Source organism: Conger conger, chromosome 11 (genome assembly GCF_963514075.1).
Source record: "Conger conger chromosome 11, fConCon1.1, whole genome shotgun sequence".
NCBI lineage: Eukaryota > Metazoa > Chordata > Actinopteri > Anguilliformes > Congridae > Conger > Conger conger.
In genome coordinates this window covers 21,296,250-21,317,955 of record NC_083770.1, presented here as the reverse complement: position 1 = coordinate 21,317,955, position 21,706 = coordinate 21,296,250, and the positions used below count along the sequence as shown (strand labels likewise).

General features: G+C 44.0%; 1 protein-coding gene across 1 annotated transcript in view; it reads right to left on the bottom strand.

Annotated features, from left to right (window-relative positions):
• Positions 1–21,706, bottom strand: part of fras1 (Fraser extracellular matrix complex subunit 1) — a 135,469-nt gene that overhangs the window by 17,596 nt on the left and 96,167 nt on the right. Inside the window, exons 33-54 of the mRNA XM_061259739.1 lie at positions 21,411–21,525; positions 20,975–21,112; positions 20,183–20,215; positions 18,081–18,212; positions 17,569–17,700; positions 16,681–16,928; positions 16,272–16,423; positions 14,389–14,551; positions 13,950–14,082; positions 13,358–13,554; positions 12,925–13,078; positions 11,999–12,259; positions 11,218–11,406; positions 10,630–10,749; positions 9,944–10,123; positions 7,920–8,044; positions 6,953–7,093; positions 6,217–6,444; positions 2,782–2,895; positions 2,218–2,368; positions 1,229–1,388; positions 424–592 (exon numbers count right to left, since the gene is read on the bottom strand). Coding sequence (XP_061115723.1) covers positions 424–592; positions 1,229–1,388; positions 2,218–2,368; positions 2,782–2,895; positions 6,217–6,444; positions 6,953–7,093; positions 7,920–8,044; positions 9,944–10,123; positions 10,630–10,749; positions 11,218–11,406; positions 11,999–12,259; positions 12,925–13,078; positions 13,358–13,554; positions 13,950–14,082; positions 14,389–14,551; positions 16,272–16,423; positions 16,681–16,928; positions 17,569–17,700; positions 18,081–18,212; positions 20,183–20,215; positions 20,975–21,112; positions 21,411–21,525 — 3,435 coding nt within the window. The remainder of the gene's footprint in view (positions 1–423; positions 593–1,228; positions 1,389–2,217; positions 2,369–2,781; positions 2,896–6,216; positions 6,445–6,952; positions 7,094–7,919; positions 8,045–9,943; positions 10,124–10,629; positions 10,750–11,217; positions 11,407–11,998; positions 12,260–12,924; positions 13,079–13,357; positions 13,555–13,949; positions 14,083–14,388; positions 14,552–16,271; positions 16,424–16,680; positions 16,929–17,568; positions 17,701–18,080; positions 18,213–20,182; positions 20,216–20,974; positions 21,113–21,410; positions 21,526–21,706) is intronic.

Here is a 21,706-nt window from a genome sequence, read left to right as displayed (position 1 = left end):
TCAATTGTATGGCGCCTTGGATAAATGCCGACCATTTACCATTTGTTCAACCCTAATTAAAAATTCAGTAAATGAAAATGATATATTTGGTGGTCACAACTGTCTGTGCCTGGAATGTGGGGTAGTTCTTTTGACACTGATATTTCACTGCAGGCCTGACGTTTCTGTGGCTGGGACGTGTTATTTGGAGCGGTGTGGCTGGGCTGTGTTATTTGGAGGGGTGTGGCTGGGCTGTGTTATTTGGAGGGGTAGGGGGGAGGTGTGTTATTTGGAGAGGTAGAGGTGAGGTGTGATATTTGGAGGGGTCAGGGTGAGGTGTTATTTGGAGGGGTAGGGGTGAGGGGTGTTATTTGGAGGGGTAGGGGAGAGGTGTGTTATTTTGGAGGGGTAGGGGCGAGGTGTGTTACAGGTGAGGTGGCCTACCTGCCCAGCGTACTCCACATAGTCCTGCTGCCCCGGTCTGGAGCCCACGCTAGAGGTGGACGTGGCAGAGCCCTGCTCTGTCCTACACAGCACGATGGCGTACTGGTTCAGGTTCCCCGTCCTCTTCACTGTCACCGCCACAGTGCCAGCTTTCTCACTGACATTGTAACTGTGCGCACACAGAACATACAACGTCATATGAGAGTTTTACCAAAGAGATTCAATACACAGCACAGCTGTTCAGCTCTGCCATCATTTCAGTCAGGCTTGTCTGTATGTCTTCATGGCCACACCCTCTCATGCATATTCATAATGGGCCATCAAATCAGAATGCTTTTAGCTTTGACAGTGTCAGATGGATCGTAAAAGAAAATACCAAGTTGAATATCTGTAAAGTAGATAGAATGTCTGTGGTTTAACAGCTCAGCTTTCTGAGGCCCTGAATTGCTCAACTTTACAATGGTTACAATGAACTCTTTCAACCCTTTAACCATCGAATATATTTTTACTTCCTTTTTTAAATTTCCTTTTTTTATTCTAAGTCAGTGTTCTCGTCATGTTCTGCTTTTAGTTATCAGTCGTGATTGTCACATCAGCATTAGAATGTTCACTTACGGACAATCTAATCACATATTTGTGATCGTGCATTAGAAAGAATTCACAACCACATGATGAGACATGATTGCAGCAATGCGTATGCTCCCGTAATAATACTCAAACTCTTCTATAACTGCTAACAGTGCCATGTCTCGTGTGCACCTCGATAAGGTGAAGAGACTGCAGCCCGGGCGGTTGGAGCACTAACCTCTTGTGCTCGAAGCTGATGAGAGACCACTGGATGTGGAAAACGTTGTCGCTGACCACGTTGGGCTTGCTGTCCTTCACCAGGAACTTGAAGTTGTCCATGGTCTCCTGGACGCCTTTCTCGCCGAGGACGTAGCGGATCAGCCCCAGGTTAATGTCCGCTGCAAGGCCAAGGTGCAGAATTAATCCAATGCATACACTTCAGCTCAGAGGTCAGTTTAACAACTGTGGAATGAATGCTGACATTTGAGAAGTTTTTGGTATGCAAACAACACATTTGACAGGGGCGGTCTGTAGCGTAGTGGTTAAGGTAAATGATCGTCGGTGGTTCACCGATGGTGTGTAGCCACAATAAGATCCGCACAGCCGTTGGGCCCTTGAGCAAGGCCCTTAACCCTGCATTGCTCCAGAGAGGATTATCTCCTGCTTAGTCTAATCAACTGTACGTCGCTATGGATAAGAGCGTCTGCCAAATGCTAATAATGTAATTTGTCACTGCCCTCAATTGTATTTGTAATTTTTAAAAATCATTTATTTAATCAGGGGAGGTCCATTGAGAACATGTTTCATTTCGCAAGGATGCCCCAGGAGATACGCCAGAGGGAACAGTTGCAAGTGGGGCGAGAGAGAGAACAGGGGTAAAGCCTCTGGAGCAGGTCAAGGGCCTTGCTCAAGGGCCCAACGGCAGGGTTCTTTTTTCGTTTTAGGGACCCGACTTCATCTCTCCAGATGCAGGTCAGCATCCCTATATGCCGACCGGGGGCTCAAACCAGCAGCTCTACAGTTGCCAGGCGACCACTATACCACTAAGCTACCCTGCCGCCCATTTCTCATAAAACATAAACCAGAACATTCAGAAGAATACAGTCTCTACAGAGAAGACAGGAAAAAGGTCTACAGTGCAAATGCTAGCTAGCATACTATCATTGTGGCTAAAGCTTTTCCCATAGCAACGCTTGTTTCTTAGCGACAGCTCTGTCTCAGACATACCTTGTGTAAAGGAGGTGATTGGATTGCCAGGTTTGAGTTTGGTTTCCAGGAAGCCGTGCTTGGGCTCAACTGTGACCTCATACACTAGCTGACCATCATCCGTATCGGGGTCCATGGTGTGAAGCTCCTTCTTCGAGATCAGGTTGGTGGCCTGGAACCAACAACTCTGTCAATGTTGTCCTATTTAAGGCTGCATTTCCATTAGTAACCAACACTGTCCAGGAGGGGGAGCCAGTGTAACACTGTAACCTTGTACATCTACACGACTGCAGACACCAATTGCATTTTCAAGTCATTCCATGGAAAAGTCATTCAGTTTTTGACAAGCTGTGAATATGCCTGTACGAGTAACAGATTTAGAAAAAAATAAATAAGAAAAATCAGACAAAGCTCAAATGTAATTGTACACAATTGCAACCGCTAAATGTATATTCAACTTTATTTTGGGGGAATTTGGGGAGCTTATTTATTTTAAAAAATATTCAAAACCAAATGTTTTTAATAATGATAATACATCTATTTTTGATATAGTGAACAGTGCTGCTTGAATTAAATCACCATTACCTTATTATCCATGTACTCCAGCCACTGCAGACCGAGATTGGTGACAATACGAGGAGTGCCGTCATCGACCGGAAGAATATCAATCTTAAACTTCTGCGGAGCAGCGGTCACGATCTGAGACAAGACACAGGACGACGGTGTAAAGCAACAAGCAACGCACACACGCAAGGAGCGAGCTAATCCATTCATCTCAGCGTAACTTTAGAACTAAAGAGACGGCTTCTACCGTCACCTAAACGCTCACACAATATCCTGTTACACGACTGGGGGTCTCAACAGCGTTAGTTGAAGCGGCAACTGCTGTAATCGCATTTTAAACACAACAAAGCACTTTGGGTGCCGCCAGTCGACCGCTCAGAAAATATCAGCTGTCAGGTGATTTGAGAATGTGGCGAAGAGCCCTCGGGAGAAAAACTACGGCCGCAGAAAGATCGTGCGGCCAAAACGACCCAGGTGGCGTACCCTCAGAGATCGTAGCTGGGTATTAAAAACAAGCTGAAACAGAAATTAGAGCAGCACTAGCTTCCACAACAGTGAAATGGATCTTTTGTGCCATTTTTGAAGGGCAGGAAGTCGAGCCGCTGTGTAAGAAGGAGATTGATTGGCGGGGAACGAAAAATTGAAAGACATTTGATCAACATGCAGGCCCACTGGTACAAGATGACGTAAAATCATCTTGTTTTCCAGGAAGTGGATGGAAAAAAAACTGGTGTTAAAATACTAAGTATTACAATTTTAGAAATTAATTTGGAATATACAGACGTCTTCATTTGTTTACAAAGAATTGACTAAATGACTCAGTGAATTTTGATTTCAGCTAGTCTTCAAATGAAAAGGCAGAAGCCCAAGGCTGAGGAAGGGCTGACAGTGATATTCGCTCGTTATGAAAGGTGCTCTTCGTCAGGCACCCACACACATAAAGCGCAGGGGACAGCCCAACAATAGCTGAATGAAGCCTTCACACACCTGCCAGGAACCAATTACACAGCCTTGCAGACTTCACTTTCGATACAAGTCATAGAAACGACTAATTGCAAAATCAAAAAAGATTCTATGGGAGAACTAAGACAGATGAATGACTAAATCATTCAGCTTCCTTCTTAGGCAGAACTAACTAATTAAAAAGCCATACAGGTGCCATCTCAGTGTACAACCAACAGAACTGACTAATTAAAATCATAAAAAAAATTAACTGAAATGACAAATTTCTAAGCCGTATAATCTTCATTATAAGGTATACAACTGACATATAATTAATTACTCTGCAAAGCTACACGATATAAGACACAAGGTACAGCAAACAAAAAACGAGTAATTACAAAGCAATACATTCTTCCTTTTTAAGGTAGACCTAAATTCCAAATTGCAACAGATACATGCTTACTTTAGCACTACCCTAAAAAGGAAGCTTGTGTTTGTAAGTAGGTCCAGCTTATGTATGTTAGCATGCTAGCTTTAGGTCTGGGACAGGGTATATAATTTACGACAGAAGGTGAACCTTTTAATTTAACCCCACTTCATTTTAAGCTGGAAACAAGCAAGGTCCGAGTTGGTACCAGTCACACATAAATCTTTTTTTGTAATTTGAGATAAAAATGATAGCACTGATGGTTTGCACTGATGCCTCTAAAGAAGGAGGTTCTGGGTTTGAATCCGTGGGGAGTTTGCATGTTCTTCCAGTGTTCGCCTGAGTTTCCTGCAGGTGCTCCGGTTTCTACCCACCGCCAAACTAGTGTTGCTTTCGTCAACGAAAATTATGACGAAATATCTTCGTCAACGAACCTTTATCACGTGACGAAAACGAGACGAGACGCAACGAAGATGCTGGTCACGTGACGATAACATGAAATGTGTAATGACATTTCGTTGACGAATAAAAACGAGACGAAAATGTGGTTTACAAAATAAAAACTATGCTAAAATGTATCTTAGTTTTTATTATCATTATTTTGCCTGAGCGACGTCACTTCCTCGATCCCAACGAGCGGTATTATTTCATTTCAGAAGATGCAGCTGCGGTGGGTTATCACTTGATAAGCACAGCTTAATAAATAAAGGTGACACAGAGAAAGGGACCAATGGTAGGGAGGGCAAAGTGGAGCTTTAGAATGTAGACCGCTGTGTGTGCACGTGAGCTCGCCAATAGATTTCTCACAGAAAACGTAATTTGTCCACTTTTTTACTTTACAGTAGAGGTGATCAAACTTACAATAACTCAGTGCTAGTGTGTTCTAAGCCTTTACTGGTCCCTGTACGATGTTAGCATGATGTAGCTAGCATACGCGAATAGCACAAAGCCATACAATTTGCTTTTTAACGGCATTTGGTCATTCGAACGATATAAATAAAAGCATTCGATTAAGTTCGACGGCACCGGAATTTTCTGTCGTACCGTCCATAAATGGCAAAAGTCCCACCATAGGATTTATTTAAATCTTTAAAAGTTATACATTTTCTGAATCGTCATTAATTAATCTTGTTTCTATCAGTGATTCGGCGTGATCGGACAGTTCTGTAGCTATGTAAATGACGTCAGATGGATACAGCACTGTTATTTGCTACCTAAACTTTGACGCACGCTCGAGAGCGTTAACATGATTGAAGTCTGACATGTCTATTGTCAAAATCCATTGAAACTATGAAAAAGTAACCAGGGACTTTGGACTTATAAGGCTGGACATACCGAGTACCCAGCAAAAATATTGACCTGGCTACAGTCACACTTTTGACAGTTCGAACTGCCACCAACTGCCATGTATGAGCGCGTGAAGTAAACCAGCAAAAGCTATTGTTGTGTCACCATTTTCGAGCTCCATATACGTAAAGAATGGAATGGCAGTGAAATCTGCCTGTTTTTCGGTGCCGTCGGGGTCCAGCATTTAACATTGATGGAATGCTGGTAAAATGAGCGCTTAAAGCGCTCATTGACTAAAACTATGAGTAAAATGTCATCAGTTTTCGTCGACTAAAACTAGACTAAAATAGTCGGGGACAATTCTGACTAAAACTAGACTAAAATGCTCAGACTTTTCGTCGACTAAAACTTGACTAGACTAAAAGGAGTATGAACATGACTAAAACTAATAAAAACTAAACACAAAGACTAGACTAAAACTAAAAGTAAAATAGGCCGCCAAAAACAACATGTCGGTCAGGGACTACAGGTGAAAATGAACCTCCCTGGCTAATTCTGGTGCATTTACAGAAATAATATTAATGTGCATTGTTTATTAGTTGACTAAGCATGGGTGAATCCCCCAAGGAGCGATGTAGGGTTTAGGGCCTCTCTCAAGGGCCCAACAGCTGCACTGATATTATTGTGGCTAAACTGGGGCTTGAACCACAAACCTTCTAGGTCCGAGTCGAGCACCTTAGCCACTAGGATATAGCACCTAGTCAATAGGATATAGGCCACCCCATAGTGTTTCCTCTCACCTCCTTCCCCCCCTCCTCCACCAGGAAGAACATGTTGGTTCCGTCGGAGACGGTGAAGCTGAACCGGTCTTTGAGCGAGTTGCTGCCGTCGTGGTTGTAGCTGATGCGGTTCTGGTAGATGTCGTCCATGGTGAAGGAGCTGGTTTGGCGGTAGTGCTGACCGTTGTTGGTGCGTTCGATGGTGCCGTGCCGAGGAGCCTGCACCACGGTGAAGGTGATTGAGTCCTCCTGGAGACGGAAACAGAGAAGAAGACGAGGAAAGAGGAAGTCAGGTGACCTGGGTCATTCTCACAATAAAACACCTGTGACAGGTGACACACAGGTCAACCACAGGTCATAACTCACCCAGGTTTCACCAGGTGCTTTTCTACTGGTCCCTTCTTTTTATACACAAATGTCCTTCACTTCAGTCCGGCCACAAAAACCAATCAATTCCCGGGAAATAATATCATAAAAATTTTTAAGTCTCTGGTGCAATCTTAGAAGCCAACAACCCAAGTAAACACTATAAAAACCCTGCCTCGTCTTTTATAGTCCAAACCCATTACAGACAGTACATCTCCATTTCAGTCAGGGCAATCATGGAGGAACCTTGATTAAAGTCATCTCATCCAGTTTAAGAAAACAAGGGGGGAGAATCCTGCCAAGGTAATTATGGGATTTATTTATGTAGTTATTTATTCAGTACAGCTGCAGTCCAATAGAGACAGATCTCTGCTTTGCCTGTGGACCCCACCTCTGTGTCCAGATCGGTGGCCTTCAGCTCAAACTCTGTGATAGTCTTCCTCACGCCCTCTTGCACCCTCATCCCGGGAACTTTGATGAGCGGGAGGGAATCGTCCACTGGTCGGATAGTGATGTAGAAAGTCTGGGAAACCTGCGTGACACAGAAATATGTGGTCACACTCATAAGGGACAAGACTTGGCAATAACTCATTTAGTTGTTAACATGAATTAATTTATGTGCACACAAAATTCACTTTTCATTAGTTTATGTATTTGTTAACTACTAACGAATGTATTGGTTACATGGATATTTTGACATTAGCAAACCATAGGATATACTTAATAACTGTTTTTTATTCCAGTTTGAATAAGTGAATAATGATGAATAACTGAATCTAATGAATCAATGATATAAATACATAAAAAAGCTGTACTGATTGACTTCTCAGTAGTTAGTTAACTACATTCATGTGACCTGATTGTAAAGTGTTACCAAAAATGCTCTGTCCCAAGCAAAAATTACATCGGCCTTCTTCCAGCACTGAGAATGTGCAAGAATGATAAGCAGTACCCCCCTCCCATAAATAATATGAGCATAATGACACAGAGTGCGTGCAAAGATTGAGAACAATACTGTACACCCCTTCCCCAAACAGACCCCTATCACCCCTATTACCTGAGTCACAACAAACCAGCACAGTAATGCTAACAGGAATATTAATAATTCAATACTGGAGCAGTTAGCATAAAGGTTAGACTACTGAGACGTGGTAGTGGGGGGATCACTGATCCAACACAAAATACTAAACTGATGCCAGCGCATATTTTAAATACTATTACAGATGTACAGAGTGCAAATTAGAAATATTAAAAACATGTATTTATGTATTAGCAGGCTAAGCCCCTTGAGACGGCACATCTCATTTTGGAGGGGGTCCTGAAGGGAAGCTTTGCCCTCTCGTTAGCGGCAGGGCTACCTCGTTAGCGCCGTCGGACACGGTGAAGGTGAAGTCGTCGGCGTGCTTCTCCTCCTCGCTGTTGTGGACATACTGGACCCCGCGGGAGGCCAGGTCAGCCTGGGTGAACGTGCTGATGCGCGTCCCTGAAACACAAACGAAATGTGTGCATGACGGTTACGTATAAAACATATTAACCCTTTGCAGAGAAGGTTTTTTTACACTGTTCTATGCCAGTGTTTGTGACATCAGCATTAGAATGTTCAGTTAAGAACATTCTAGTCACATCTTTGGTTCATTTTGGGTTAACGTCAAGAGAGACATAATTCATCTAGCAACTGCTGAGTTTTTTTCTGAACTACCAATTTTAAAAATGTTGTTCATTCCTCTTAACTATAACTGACAATGAAAGATATTCTTTTCATTTATTTGGCTTGTCTCTACTGAGTAACCCTTTTAAGTTCTTTATGGAAGCCTCTGTCATAGAAGTGAAATCTGATGATCCCAGATCCCAAGAACCATTTTGCTGACAAAGAACCCTTGAACTTGATAGGGTTCTTCAATGGAATCACAGGGTTCCTTTTGGAACCACTCTTTCTGAGAGTGTACTTTATAACTGAAAGATAAGGGCTCAGCACTTTTGGGCTTCTATTGAACGGATCAAGTCTCATGGTAGCAGGGCACAGTGATCAGTTTGACTGAGAGCTTAGCAGAATCCTCTGTGGAAAAAGGAGGCCAACAAGCTTATTCCTCAACTTTCAGCAAGGAAATCACCCATATTTACTTCAGCTTTCTTAACTCCTGGCCCATATTATTTTTTTATGAAATATTAAAAACTTCCGCGCTATGCTAAGCTAAATTTGTATCTGGTAGATAAGGACAAAGTGCAGCGCGGTTATCCGGTTAGTGGAATCAGGCCTGGGGAGTGAACGAAAGGCGTAATTAGACCATTATGCATTATACATGGGCCTAATTCTCAAGACACCCCAGGATCTGTAGAGTTAAGTAGCTGGAGTGTAATCATATTTAGATTCAAAGCAGACGAGCCGAATCCCACTTCTCGACATGGGGCTCGGTCACAGCGGATTGTGCACAGCTCGGGGGGCTGTTGGTTTCCGCTCTCGGGGGGGGGGGGGGGGGCGTCTCAGACGTTAGAAAAACAGCACAGCTTATTTCAACGGCACCACCAAGCCACCCGACCTGCCAGAAACGCTAAAGCCAGGAGGGTAAACGCTACTGGAAAAAAACATTTTACTATTTCCTCCGGTTCCCTCCAGTGAAATACCCACCAAGACCCTCTTCATTAAAACCATACTGGTGTATATGAGGGACCGTGGAGGATAGCCACATCACTTCTGCACAATATTTCACCTTCAGAGTTATACATTGATTTAATTGATTTTTGCAGATGGATTTCTACAGGCCTTGTCCCCCAACAGGGAACAGAATTAGACAGAGATGCAGTGATGTCTGAAAATATGAACATTGGCTATGACACGTTTCCTGCCTCTTTCAGGGTAATTAGGGACTTTTGAGGATATTATTGATGCAGGTTGATAATGAGAAGAGGTGCACATGAATGCATGAGTGAGTTGATATGTGTGTGTATGTGTAGGCACAGGCATGTGTTTTTGTGTTGGTGTGTGTGTGTGTGTGTGTGTGGGTATATGTATGTGTATGTTTGTGTGTGTGTGTGTATAGTATGTGTGTATGTGGGTGTATGTATGTGCGTGTATAGTATGTGTCTGTGTGTGTGTGTGTGTGTATAGTATATGTGTGTGTGTGTGTACAGTGTGTATGTGTGTGTGTGTGTGTGTGTGTGTGTGTGTGTATGTATGTGTGTGTGTATGTGTGTGTTGATTGTACTCTTCAAGGGTTCTGATTATCTGTATGTTTACACTAGGACTCAGAACTGTACTGTCCTCTCAGGTCCTCTTCGCACTTATACTTGTGTTTGATTTGCACTTCATTGTACGTCGCTCTGGATAAGAGCATCTGCTAAATGCCATGTAATGTAATGTAATGTATATGTGTGTGCACAGTACCAGGGGAGGCTGCCAGCTCCAGGTGACCCAGTTGGGTCTGCTTGGTAATCCGGAACACCAGCTCGCTGGGCTCACTGTCCTGGTCGGTGGCGGAGAGCTGCAGGGTGGTGATCTTCTTCACTGAATTCTCGTCCAGCACCAGGCCCTTATTCACCACCACCGCCGGGGGCAGCCTGTCCTCTGGGGGGTCAGAGGTCAGAGGTCAAGAGGTCAGCAGCAAAAACAGAGTCGTCTCTCTGTCACAATCATGTAACAGTAACACTTTATTTTACACCCCGTTAATTACCTGGTATTTACTGAGAATGTACAGAGCATACCCAGAGCTATATAAGAATAAAGGTTTGCACACATGACCATGTAGAACACAGGTGCTGGAGATATGCAAAGCCCAAAAAGCTCTGCAATACCACGTCTTGCCGTATTTATGAAAAAAATGACTTGCATTTCAGACATCTCTGTCCTTCATCAGAGTCTGGAAAACTGTTGTACCACTGAGATTTCACCACTGCCCAAAAACTTACGGACTGCACTGTAAGTACTACGTAAATACATTTTACAGCCCATTTCATAGTACTTAACTCTGAGATGAAAATAGTTATTTTGATAGGCATTCACACAGTAAATACTGGGTAATTAACAGGCTGTGAAATAAAGCGTTACCCAAAGCGCTGCGAAGGCTAACGTACCGAGCACGCTGATGAAGAAGGATTGGTCAATAACTCTGTTTCCTTCGGGATCCACGAGGTTGAACTTGAATGGGAAACTGCCTCCTTTATCTCCCTTCTCATGGTGGTACTCCACAAACCCTGAGGGGAAGAACATGCTTCAGAGCTGGGTATTTTTAGCCCTGAATCACTAATTAAGGGTCCACAATCACTGGAATTCTTCATGGTATGACTGCTGACAGATAGTTCTGAACCCTGCTGATAAACACAGTTCAAGCTAGGTTTAGAAACAGCTGGCGACCAGTTCAGACCAGCTCCATACTCAACATGGTTTGACCAGCTCAAGCTAGGTTTTGAAACAGCTGGTAGCTGGTAAATCCAACCTGTTCATAGCTGGAATTTCCACCAGGAACAGTCAAATGTAATATTCTAGACTATATGCTGTGTTTGTTTTACAAAGCACTCGTTGTGAGCTAAACATGTGAGGTTAGCTGGCCTCTAAAAGCTTTCTGGGAAATCTATAACCATCACTATATGTGCAGAACCACTCAGAACATGGCTGTTGGACTCAGGTTAAAAGATTCATGAGCGTAGATGAATAAATAAAACCTTTGTTGACGTCCTCCTGTGTGAAGCTCTTGACTGGCCCTTTGACGGAGATCTGGACCATGTCTCGACCCCGAGACATCTGGAGTCTTCCAACCGAGGGGTCTTTGGTCATGACGTATCGCAGCTTTGTGTTGTCCGAGTCCAAGTCCGTCCCTTTGAGATTTTGGTCTGTGATCTTAGACGTGGACCCTGAACAGAACAAAAACCGCAAACTTCTAAGAAACCACAAATACAGTATATCAATGATAATCATGTGCCATATCATCAAACTCAAAAACGAGAAGAATATGAAATGCTTCCATACAGGTGTAATTTCCCCCCAACTCCAAACACAAATGTTTCCACTGAAGGTGACTGGACAACCCATTTTTCCTGGGACAGCCCAGTAGTTCAGACCCTTTTCATGCATCTAATATATTCTGTGAAAAAATTGATTTTACTTTAGTTGAAGCATATTTTAGTGGGTTTTTCTGATTCTACTTGCCATTATCATAGGTTCTCATTGCATTGCATACATGGTCTTCAAGCAAATATGGTCACCCTACACTTTAGTTACTGTAAGGAAAATTAAATGGTTTTGGACCATTACAGGCATCCTTGTGGCCAGTGCCACACTGCAAAAAAAGTGAAATGCTGGCAGATCTTGAAATTAGTCAAACTGCCTTACCTCATTGGCAATGTAACAAGAAAGTAAAATAAATAAGATTTTATGTCTTTTTTTTGTCACATAAAAGATAAAAGTTTTTTTTTTTTGCAGTGCAGGCTGCATATGACCTCTGACCTGCGGCGAGCTGAAGTCCTCGGTTGACGGTGAGACGCGGGCCCTCGCTCTTCCTGGTTTCCATGGTGATCTGGATCCGGCCGCTCTCCGTGTGAACCCCGTCGGTCACGGAGAAGCGCACCTCATCCGTTCCGCTCAGGCTGTCGGGCGTGTACACCAGGAGCTCGTCCAGGACGTCCTGGTAGGTGAAGGTGGAGCCCTGGGCCAGGACACGCCCGTTCTCCAGGGGCTGCGAGTAGAACTGCCGCCGCCGCAGTTTACCTGCGCGGGGTAACCATGGAAACACTACCTTACACGGCGGTAACAGACAACCGTAAACAAGAGTGCCAAACTAGAAATCCTGTGACCAGATGATAGCATTTTTCAAAAATAATATGTTAGTTTCAAGGTTTCCACCCAGGTATGGTATTGATTTTTCTTTTTTTCCATCTCCATGTAAGAACCCCAATGCTTTTGTTTTCCAGTCTTTGAAACACTCACCTAAGCATGAAGTACGTATTGCTGTATCAAGGCCACTCTTCAGGGAATATACTACTCAATACACCAAAAATGTCAACATCTATTGTTCACTTAATTGACTTGGAGTTTTGAAAGTTTATTTTGTTGTTATGTTTGTGCATACACATGTTTTTTGACTCCATGCAAAAACAGCAATGCTTCTGTTTTCCAGGCCTCATCAACAGCTCAGCTCAACAGAATGAAACACTTATCCAACCATGAAGTACACAAAGCTATTTCTACAGCAGTTCTTTCCCACTGTGTCCATTTCATAACTCCTACAAGATGACCTTAAAAGACTGCTGTCCAACCCTATTTCTGAAGATCTACTGTCCTTTTTTTTAGGACAGTATGTATGTGTTAGCAGCTCAACACGAAGACAAGGAGAAGACAAACAAGGCCCAACACACTGTGCACCCGAGACGCACCGTAGGTGGGCTTCTTGGTGACGGTCAGGACGATCTCGTTCTCCGGAGTGTCACCATCCAGCACGGCCAGGGAGGAGTTGGTGATGACCACGCCCGAGTTCTCCTCCACGTGGATGTTATTGACGGAAATTATGGGGAATGTGTCCTGCTTTCCCTGTTTAAAATGACATTTTTTTAGATAACATGTATACTGATGGGACAGAATCCAGTCAAAAAAACTTAATCGATTGTTAATGTTTTCAAGTGCTTACTGTGTTTTTACATAATGTCAATCACAGAATTTACAATCCTGCATAATGCTGCATTGTGGTATGCTGAAGAACATCTCTGAACACACAATGTATCAAACAAAGTGGACAGGCCACAGCAGCAGCTGTAGACTAACTAATGAAACACAATGATTAAATGACAAATTTAGGTAAGCGTCCAGCACCTGGATGTCGATGTTGACGTTGAAGGCTTCAGTCTGGCTCGAGCCATCGCTGATATAGAAGCTGAACTCATCCTGGTAGTGCCCCACCTTCTGGTGGACATTCTGGACGTAGAAGATGTGGTCGGAGGTGAGGTCTTCCACGGAGAATGGCACATCAGGGCTGATGACGCGAGCCCCTCCCACTGACCTTCCTGTGGCTGCCAAGGAGACGTGGAAAAAGAACAATCAACCAATGGGACCCAACAAAAAACCTTGCAGCTTAAGTACCCAACGCAAAATAATGTCCTGATATTAATAACCAATTGGCATTCATTGTGACTTAAAAGCAGTTGCTAGGGATTTGTTTTTCTTCACAGATTTGCAATTGGATTTTGGGGTGTTGCAATCAGATTTGGTGGAGACAAGAAGTCACACTTGCATTTAATTCACAGTCATAGAGAAATGTTAAAGATAAAAATCCAGGCCAATGGATTTCTCCAAAGCCTGCAGTGTTGAGTCAGTGATATGAATGTCCAAACAAGGCAAGCTGCTGATGTGTCAGTCATGACATGACATGATCATTGGTTCATTCAAACCCCGCCTCCAGACTGACCTGGTTTTGTGTTCTCAATGAAGCCGTATTTTGGTGGGCTGATCAACCAGACCAAGAGCTCCTTCATGGGTGTGTCTGGGTCTGTGGCAATGATATGATTGGCCGACAGCTGCACTCGCCCTCCTTCCTGTACCTGTAGAAATAGTGCAGACATTTTTGTTGCTTTGGCTCTGTACTCCAGCACACCGGATTCCAAATAAAATGTTGACTGTCAGCTTTGAGGGTATTTACTTTACATCCTTTCTGCATTTAACTGTACTTGTAATTAAATCTGCACAATCACACACTACCTTTACAGTGACATAACTACATATCTACATTTTCATGGGCAAGAACAGAAACCCACAGCACCCATATTGTAACCCCTGATACTGGCATGTAGTGCCTGAAAACAGAGGGGTGTCCCGGGGCTCTGCGACGCGCACCCCCCGGAGCTCACCTTGATCCCGCTGCGGACAGTCACCACAGGGGGCTGCTTCGCCACGGACGAGATGGTGATGGTGCACATCTGGTTGTCAAGGCGATTGTTCTCCCCGTCGTAGACGATGAAGTGGAAGATGTCGGTGACCGGCTGGCTCCCTGTGTCAAAGGAAGTGATGTACCTGCCGGGGACAGAGGAGAAAGAAGCTTCTAGAGTGAGTCCACTCTGACACTATAAAAAGCAGTTTTGTTCATAATATTTTACACACGTAGATAGACTGACACACTGTGCCAAGTACAAAAACTTTACTGTAAATGTTTCTGTTCCACGTGTTTATATACTTGGATAATCCTGAATCACTGGTTCAATCTTGCAGATGTGGAAATTTCTAGAGTCAGAAAGTAAAAGTCCTGCCATGTGTTTCTTCCAACTGCAGCCAGCTGATTTCACTAATTGGTTCTACCTTCTGGCTGAAGAATTGTGCTAATAAGCAATCCAGGTGATTAGATCACAATACCAGACTTTTACTTTCTCAACCTGGATTTTCTACCTTTTCTCTCTTGAGAAGTTGCCAAAATGTGGGTAGTATGTTGGTCTCTCTCTGTCTTTCCGTGAAAGATGTTGTGAATTTATCTCAATGGGATTAATGCTTTGTGCTTTCTTCCAGCTGGCTTAGCCACTCTGACAGACACTTCTGTATAAAACATCTAACAGGTACAACACGTCTGTATTTATTTTAAGCAGATGCACTACACAAGCTCATTTTCATCAACATTTGATAATACAAACCCTGAAAGCAACTGAAGTGGGTACATTGCAAGCGTCAGTGAAGCAGTCACTTGTCCTGAGACAACTTCTCTTAAAGAAACAGTGCTTCTTTTTACAGAGAAGCTTATTGCTGGAGCAAACCAGTACTGTGAGACTATCGTTGACTATCTGTGTTGCCCTGGACAACCTTTGTTACCTCCAATTTCTGCAGCTGAGGCCTACAGAGCAATTAAGCAAACTAATGGCACATTAAGGAAATGGAAGACTGTAGTGTTTGATTTTCACATAATTGCTTTGACACATCATTACATCTCTCCATTGGAACACTTAGAATAAATAGAAGTAATCTGATAATTGATTGTCAGATGCAGCATAAATGTATTAAAGGCCCACATGCATCAGCATTCTCTTCCTGGGAAAATCTAGTCCGGCCTGCTGTAGTCAGCTCTCTGTGTTACATTTATCAACGTCATCCGATAATTATGCAAAAACACACGTCATGTCACCTGGGAAATCGTTTTACAAGCAGCCTCGAAAAACAGCAGTTAGACCGTAAAATATGCGTATTTCCACCAAAATTGCAATGGTTTTACTTGGTCAGTATGGGACACAAATCGAAAGCTCCAGGATGATATTAAAAGCTCAAAAACACAGAAGTATGTGTGTGGGCCTTTAAGATTGACCCGTTCAGCCCTGGGACCAATGAGCAGTTTCATCAGTGGTGTACAGAAGACCGTTCAGCAGAGCCACCCGACACAACCTTTGCCCGCTCAACTCAACACTGTTTTCTCAGCCTCCATACCGCACGTCGTTAACGGGCAACGCTGAAAAGCCCAGGAACAAATTCCTTCTAAATAAAACACTCAAGATGATAAGGAAGACAAGCAGGCACAGACATTAGCGGAAGCTCCAAAGAACCAATTTCAGGAGAGGAAAGTAATTACCTTCACCTTGTAGTTGGGGCTGTTGCCACTCTTGTGATTTAATATGAAAATATGTTGGGTTTTTTTTGCATTTGCTGCCATATTTGTCTTAGGAAATGTTCTCAGTTTGACAAACGGTGTGGTTAGTCTGGTTTGCCCCTGCCCATGCAGATACGAGGCGAGGCAGACGGAGGGTTGGGGTTGGGGTACCGTATCCTGTGGCGGTTGATGTCCTCCATGGTGAAGGACGAGTACTCTGTCAGTTCCTCGTGATCCGACTTGGACTTGGTGCGGGTCAGGATGCCGTACATGGGCACGGACACCAGCTGGATTCGGATCTTCTCATCCGGGGAGTTATCGTCCTGCACACATACAGCGTTGTCTTTTTAGTGAAACAGTACGTAATTGTTGCGATTCAAATGTTTGCTTTTTTTGACCTATCTTGCCTGGTACAATTTAACCAACCAACCAGGACCAGAAGGCGGGGTTTGCACTTTTTGGGAGAATTTCATAGGTTCCAATACACCAGACAAGCTCAGTAAAGCGTTGGCAAGTATTTGAATCCACAACATTAATGTATTTGCCCCAGGTCGGGTCTCTAAGCTGAACTCCTGCTCACCACGTAGGCCAGGTGTGTGCGTCGGATGACGGTGCTGCTCTTTTCGGACACCTCCATGGAGAGGAGGGCTTTGGGGTCCTGTCGCGGCCCGTCCCCCTCTGACCCCGCCACCAAAACCTGCACGGTCGCTGTCGTCATGGAGATGCCGTCGGTCACAGAGAATGTCATGGAGTCTTCGTCCATCGTTTCCCCGTTATGCTCGTACTGCAAGATATTCCGGGTGATGTCACTGAAGGAGAAGGTGTCGCCTGCGGACCAGAATTAACACCAATGATTCATGTGAGCAAAAGAAGAGCAAATTTGAACAAAATAAGGGGTGGAGCTTCCATAAACTGTCAGCTACACACTGATGTCAGCCAATGAAATTACTTGTCATGTTATGGCAAAGCAATATTATTGGTTCACAAGACACGATAGCTCCACCCATTCTCTTGTGTGTCAACTGGCCCTTACAACCATTGAAAACAGTCAGTGTGCTGAAATAAAATACAACTTATTCAATTTATTTGTTTAGCGCTTTTTGCAACACATATTGTCACAAAGCAGCTTTACATAAAGCCCAGGCCTGAGACTCCCTCAGAGAAAGCCTAGGGCACAAGTGGCAAAGAAGAATCCCCTGACTGACAGGAGGAGACCATGAGCAGGACCCAGCTCAGAGGGGAGCCCATCTGCTTCTGGCCTACTAACATCAGAAAATAAATATCACAACACTTACCATATATAGGTAAATAAATAAATTACAGCTGCTTTTAGATAGTGTGACATACATTTTGATACATTGCTATGTAAAAGCATCATATTGCACGTGGTTTCCTGAAGGTATAGCATTATACTGCAGTGTACCATTTCCATAAGGATGTGACCTGCCTGTATCCACTCACTACTCACCGTTCACCATCTCCAGCTCTTCCCCAAAGCCACTGACTTTCAGGAGGGACCCATGGAGGGGGGCTTCCACCAGCTCAAACTCCAGCTCATCGGGGGCTGTGTCTGCATCAGTGACTGCTAGCTGCTGGCCACCTACACAACAGACCATTCTGGAAATTAAGGCCTACCCTCTCAGAAGAAAGGGATCCAAAAGGTTCCTCGGTGGCTCAGTAGAGGAACCCTATCCAGTTCAAAGGTTCTTTGTTGGGTAAAATGGTTCAATCTGGGCTTTTCACACCTACCAGGGAGGGTTCCATAAATAACTCTAATGAGTTCCCCTATGAAGACAGGTATGGAAAGACCAAGTTCGTCTGCATTCATTACATTACAGTTTCACATTCAGAAGATGACATCACAGGTGTGTCGTATGTTATTGCTTGTACCAATCAGCAATCAGCAATACAAAGATGGGGCTCTTCAGCATGTGGAAGATGACATCATAAGCAGTTCTCAGAGGAGATGGTGTGGCTTACCTACAGGAGCCCTGCCCCCAAGGCTGACCTCCAACATGGGGTCCAGGATCTGGAAGACTGGAGGCTGCTGGTGATTGGCCAGCAAGTGGATGGCAAAGTCCATCTCTGGAGTCGTGTTCTCGCCATCTGACACTACAACACAGGCACACCGCATTTACAGTATCCCCATCTTTCCTACAGCACTAGCTTCACACACATACACACACTCTCAACACAAGCGCACACATAAACTCAAACACACACATACATACAACCACACACATTCATGTTCACAAGAGCACACAAATAACTTTTATAACAACAGTGAACTGGTAACACCGAAACTGTATCCGTGTTACAGTCCATTTAAGGGTGAAAACAGCTTTTCTTTGTTCATTACACTGGGTGACCTAAATTACATCGACACTTTAGTATTCATTTAGCTGTACCGTGTTAACAGATTTCAGACTTTCAGGCGTATCCATGCAAGAAATACCAAACAGGTTCCAAACCAATAAACGCCTCAAGTGTCTTTAAGGAGAAGATAATGTACTCAGCAGACCTAGGTCAAACACGTAATTGTTTCTGATTCAAAAGCTTTTCTGTACTAGACTGATCTTGCCTGGTGCAAACTGAGCCAGTCAAGAAGACCAGAAGGTGGGGTTTGCAGGTTCAAATACACCAGACAAGCCCAGTAAAGCATAAGAAAAGTATTTTAATCCATATTCAACAATTACATATTTTACCAAAATCTGGTACTCAGATTTATAAGACCAAAAGTGCATCATTCAATGTCAGACAAATATTACAGAAACATTTTAAACAAGCTAGGCACACAAATACAGAGGTCTGACAATGAGGAGATATGATTTATGAAAATGGCTGTGTACTGTGCGACACCAGGGACACCCATTCAAAAAAAAAAACACTGAAAAGGAAAGAGAAGGAGAGAGACCCTGACACCCACCAAAGAGGACACTTCCCACAGAAGAGAGGTATTCTTTGCACACCACAAGGCTGCATGTCATGTCTAGAGCCTTGATGTTCCTCTAAAGAACCATCTATATGCGTGTTACTTAGTGGACTGTTCCCTGTAAATCATTGATGGAGTTTCGCTGGAGGCCAGCACTGCGAAGTGTTGCTGAAGCCCACTTTAAGTTTGGTGTTCAGCTGACAACCATGCTCCGACACAGTTATGCACAGACGATTACAGACCTTTGATTTTCAGATTTTCATATTAATGCACGCAATGGCAATGCTTAAGGCTTTTGAAGAGTATGTTTTTTGGAATGTGTTTTTCTTTTTCAGTCAGAGTTCTAAAACTCTTCAGCTTTCAGTTAGCAGCACTTGTGACATCAGCATCACATATTTGTAAAGGGTTAAGGGGCGTGACTCAAAACCAGAAGGATGTTGGTTTGAATCCCATGTGGATTACCGCAGCGAGACCCTCGTGTATCTCAGTAAATGTCCATCTGTATAACATGTAAAGCGACCCACCCAGGATACACTCATAAATAACTAAACGGCTGCATATTTCATGCGTTTCAGTGCGCTCCATGTCGAGATGAGACATATACATGCCCCTGAGGACAGCCAAAAACAGCAAGTTGATAAGAGATAGTTGCCCGACCGCTAATTAAGTAGCACAACAAGACTTGGGCTGTCAAAACCCATTATGTGCAAATGATCAAAAGCTGAGACTGATTTATTCCATAATTTAATGCCAAGTAATTGCTTTCCATAACTGTACAGACAGAGCCAGAGCAGTCCCCCTCATCCCAACCCTCCGGTGTGTGTGTGATTACCCCTGACAGAGTTTCGCTACGTGTTAAGATGGCCTCATGAAATATTGCTCCGTCTTGCCATTAACAATATGGACTGTGCTTTTAGAGAGGACAAAGGTAGAGTTTCAGAGGGGAGGGGGGAGTCCTGTAGCCCAAGACAGACCCATAAACCACACCAGGGAACATACGATGCGGAGGGAGGTGAAAGGGAAGTCAAGAAGAAGGGAGGGGGGTGTATTAGTTGCCAGGGCTAGAAAATGAGTTAGGGAGGGTTTGTGAAGGGGGGGGGAAACGACCGGGGCAGGGGCAGGGACCACAACAGCCCCGAAGGCGATGTACCTGTGAAATAGAAGTTCAGCGACTCAGGTAGACCTGGGGGGGGATAAAAGAGTGTTAGTCAGGCTCCGAGAGTCTGCACAGAATGCTGAGGCGCCTCTCGCACGCCCAAAAACCGCTGCAGAAAACATCCCCGCTCTCTTTCACCGATGGGATTCGCCTGGAAACTGACACTTTCATGATTCTTTTTCATTGCATCACATCGCGCAACAAAGAATTGCAGGGAAAAATCAATGTGGATAGTGTAAATTCAGCGGCGATGATGTGAAATTAGCCCCTGGTGATTGTGTGAAATTTCCTGTACACGACTCAACGCATCGGTAATCACCCACAGCTCCATCAGGTCGACACCACGTATAGATCAGACGCAAACAAACACAAACAGATGAAATAAAATCGAATACCCGTGATAAATAAATGCCCGGTGTGCAATTTCCATTTTCAGCAGACGAGTGTCACCATTAATGCTGAAGAGAAATCTCCACAATGCTCAGTTTAAACAAAGATACATTTCAAGTCTTCACATGACCTGGGTCATATACATAATTGTTTTGGATTCAAATAGTTTTCTGTACTCAATTGATCTTGCCTGGTTCAATTGAGCCAACCGAGAGGACCAGAAGGCAGGGTTTGCCCTTTCCAAACCCTGACAAACCCAATACTCCAGACAAGCTCAGTAAAGCATAGACAAGTATTTAAATTAAAAACAATTATGTACTCTGATTAAACAGTCATGTATCAGATCTGTGAGTGACCACAGGCTGCACAGCAGCAGTGGAGTGAGAGGATTCTCACCTGTGAAGGAGAACTGATGGAGTTCCTGCAGGTGGGCTGGGGCCAGGGGGGGCCGGTAGATGATCTTTCCGTTGTTGACGTCCGCTTGAGTGAAGAAGCTCAGAGGAACATAGGGCCTGTCCTGGGTTTCCAGAGCACCTGAGACACACACAGGTAGTGAGTCACATGAACTCTATTTTCCCCCCAGGTTTTAGCTGTAATGCACCTGAAATACTTCACCAGAGTGTATTTTAAAACATAAATAGTGTGGATGGCTCCACTGAGTAAATACAATACAAAGCAGAGCTCTTTGAAGTGTCGAGGATATTTTCATAAAGCACTTTGGTGGTATCAGTTGTTTGCACAATGGAGAAGTGTTCCTCTCTCCCCGTATCTGTGTTTAAAAAAGGCCCGTTCTTAGCTGAAACAGCAAGATGAAAGGAAAGATTTATTTAACCTTGTCCCGGGGCTAAGGGTTTGGTGATGTTGTAGACAAGCTTCTCGCTGGGCGTCTCCGAGTCGAGGAAGGAGAGGGCGGAGGGCGTTATCACCGTCACGCTGTCTTCCAGGGCCTGCACCGGGGAAGACAATCATCCGTGAGCACTACCACGAGGCCAGGCACTATGGTGAAGATCTGGAGCTAGATGAGTTCAGCCCTTATGGATAAGCATGGAGAATGTGCGCTTTTCACATGTGAAAACCCTGAATTTCCCATTTCTATATGTGAATTAAAATATTCACATGTGAAAAGAA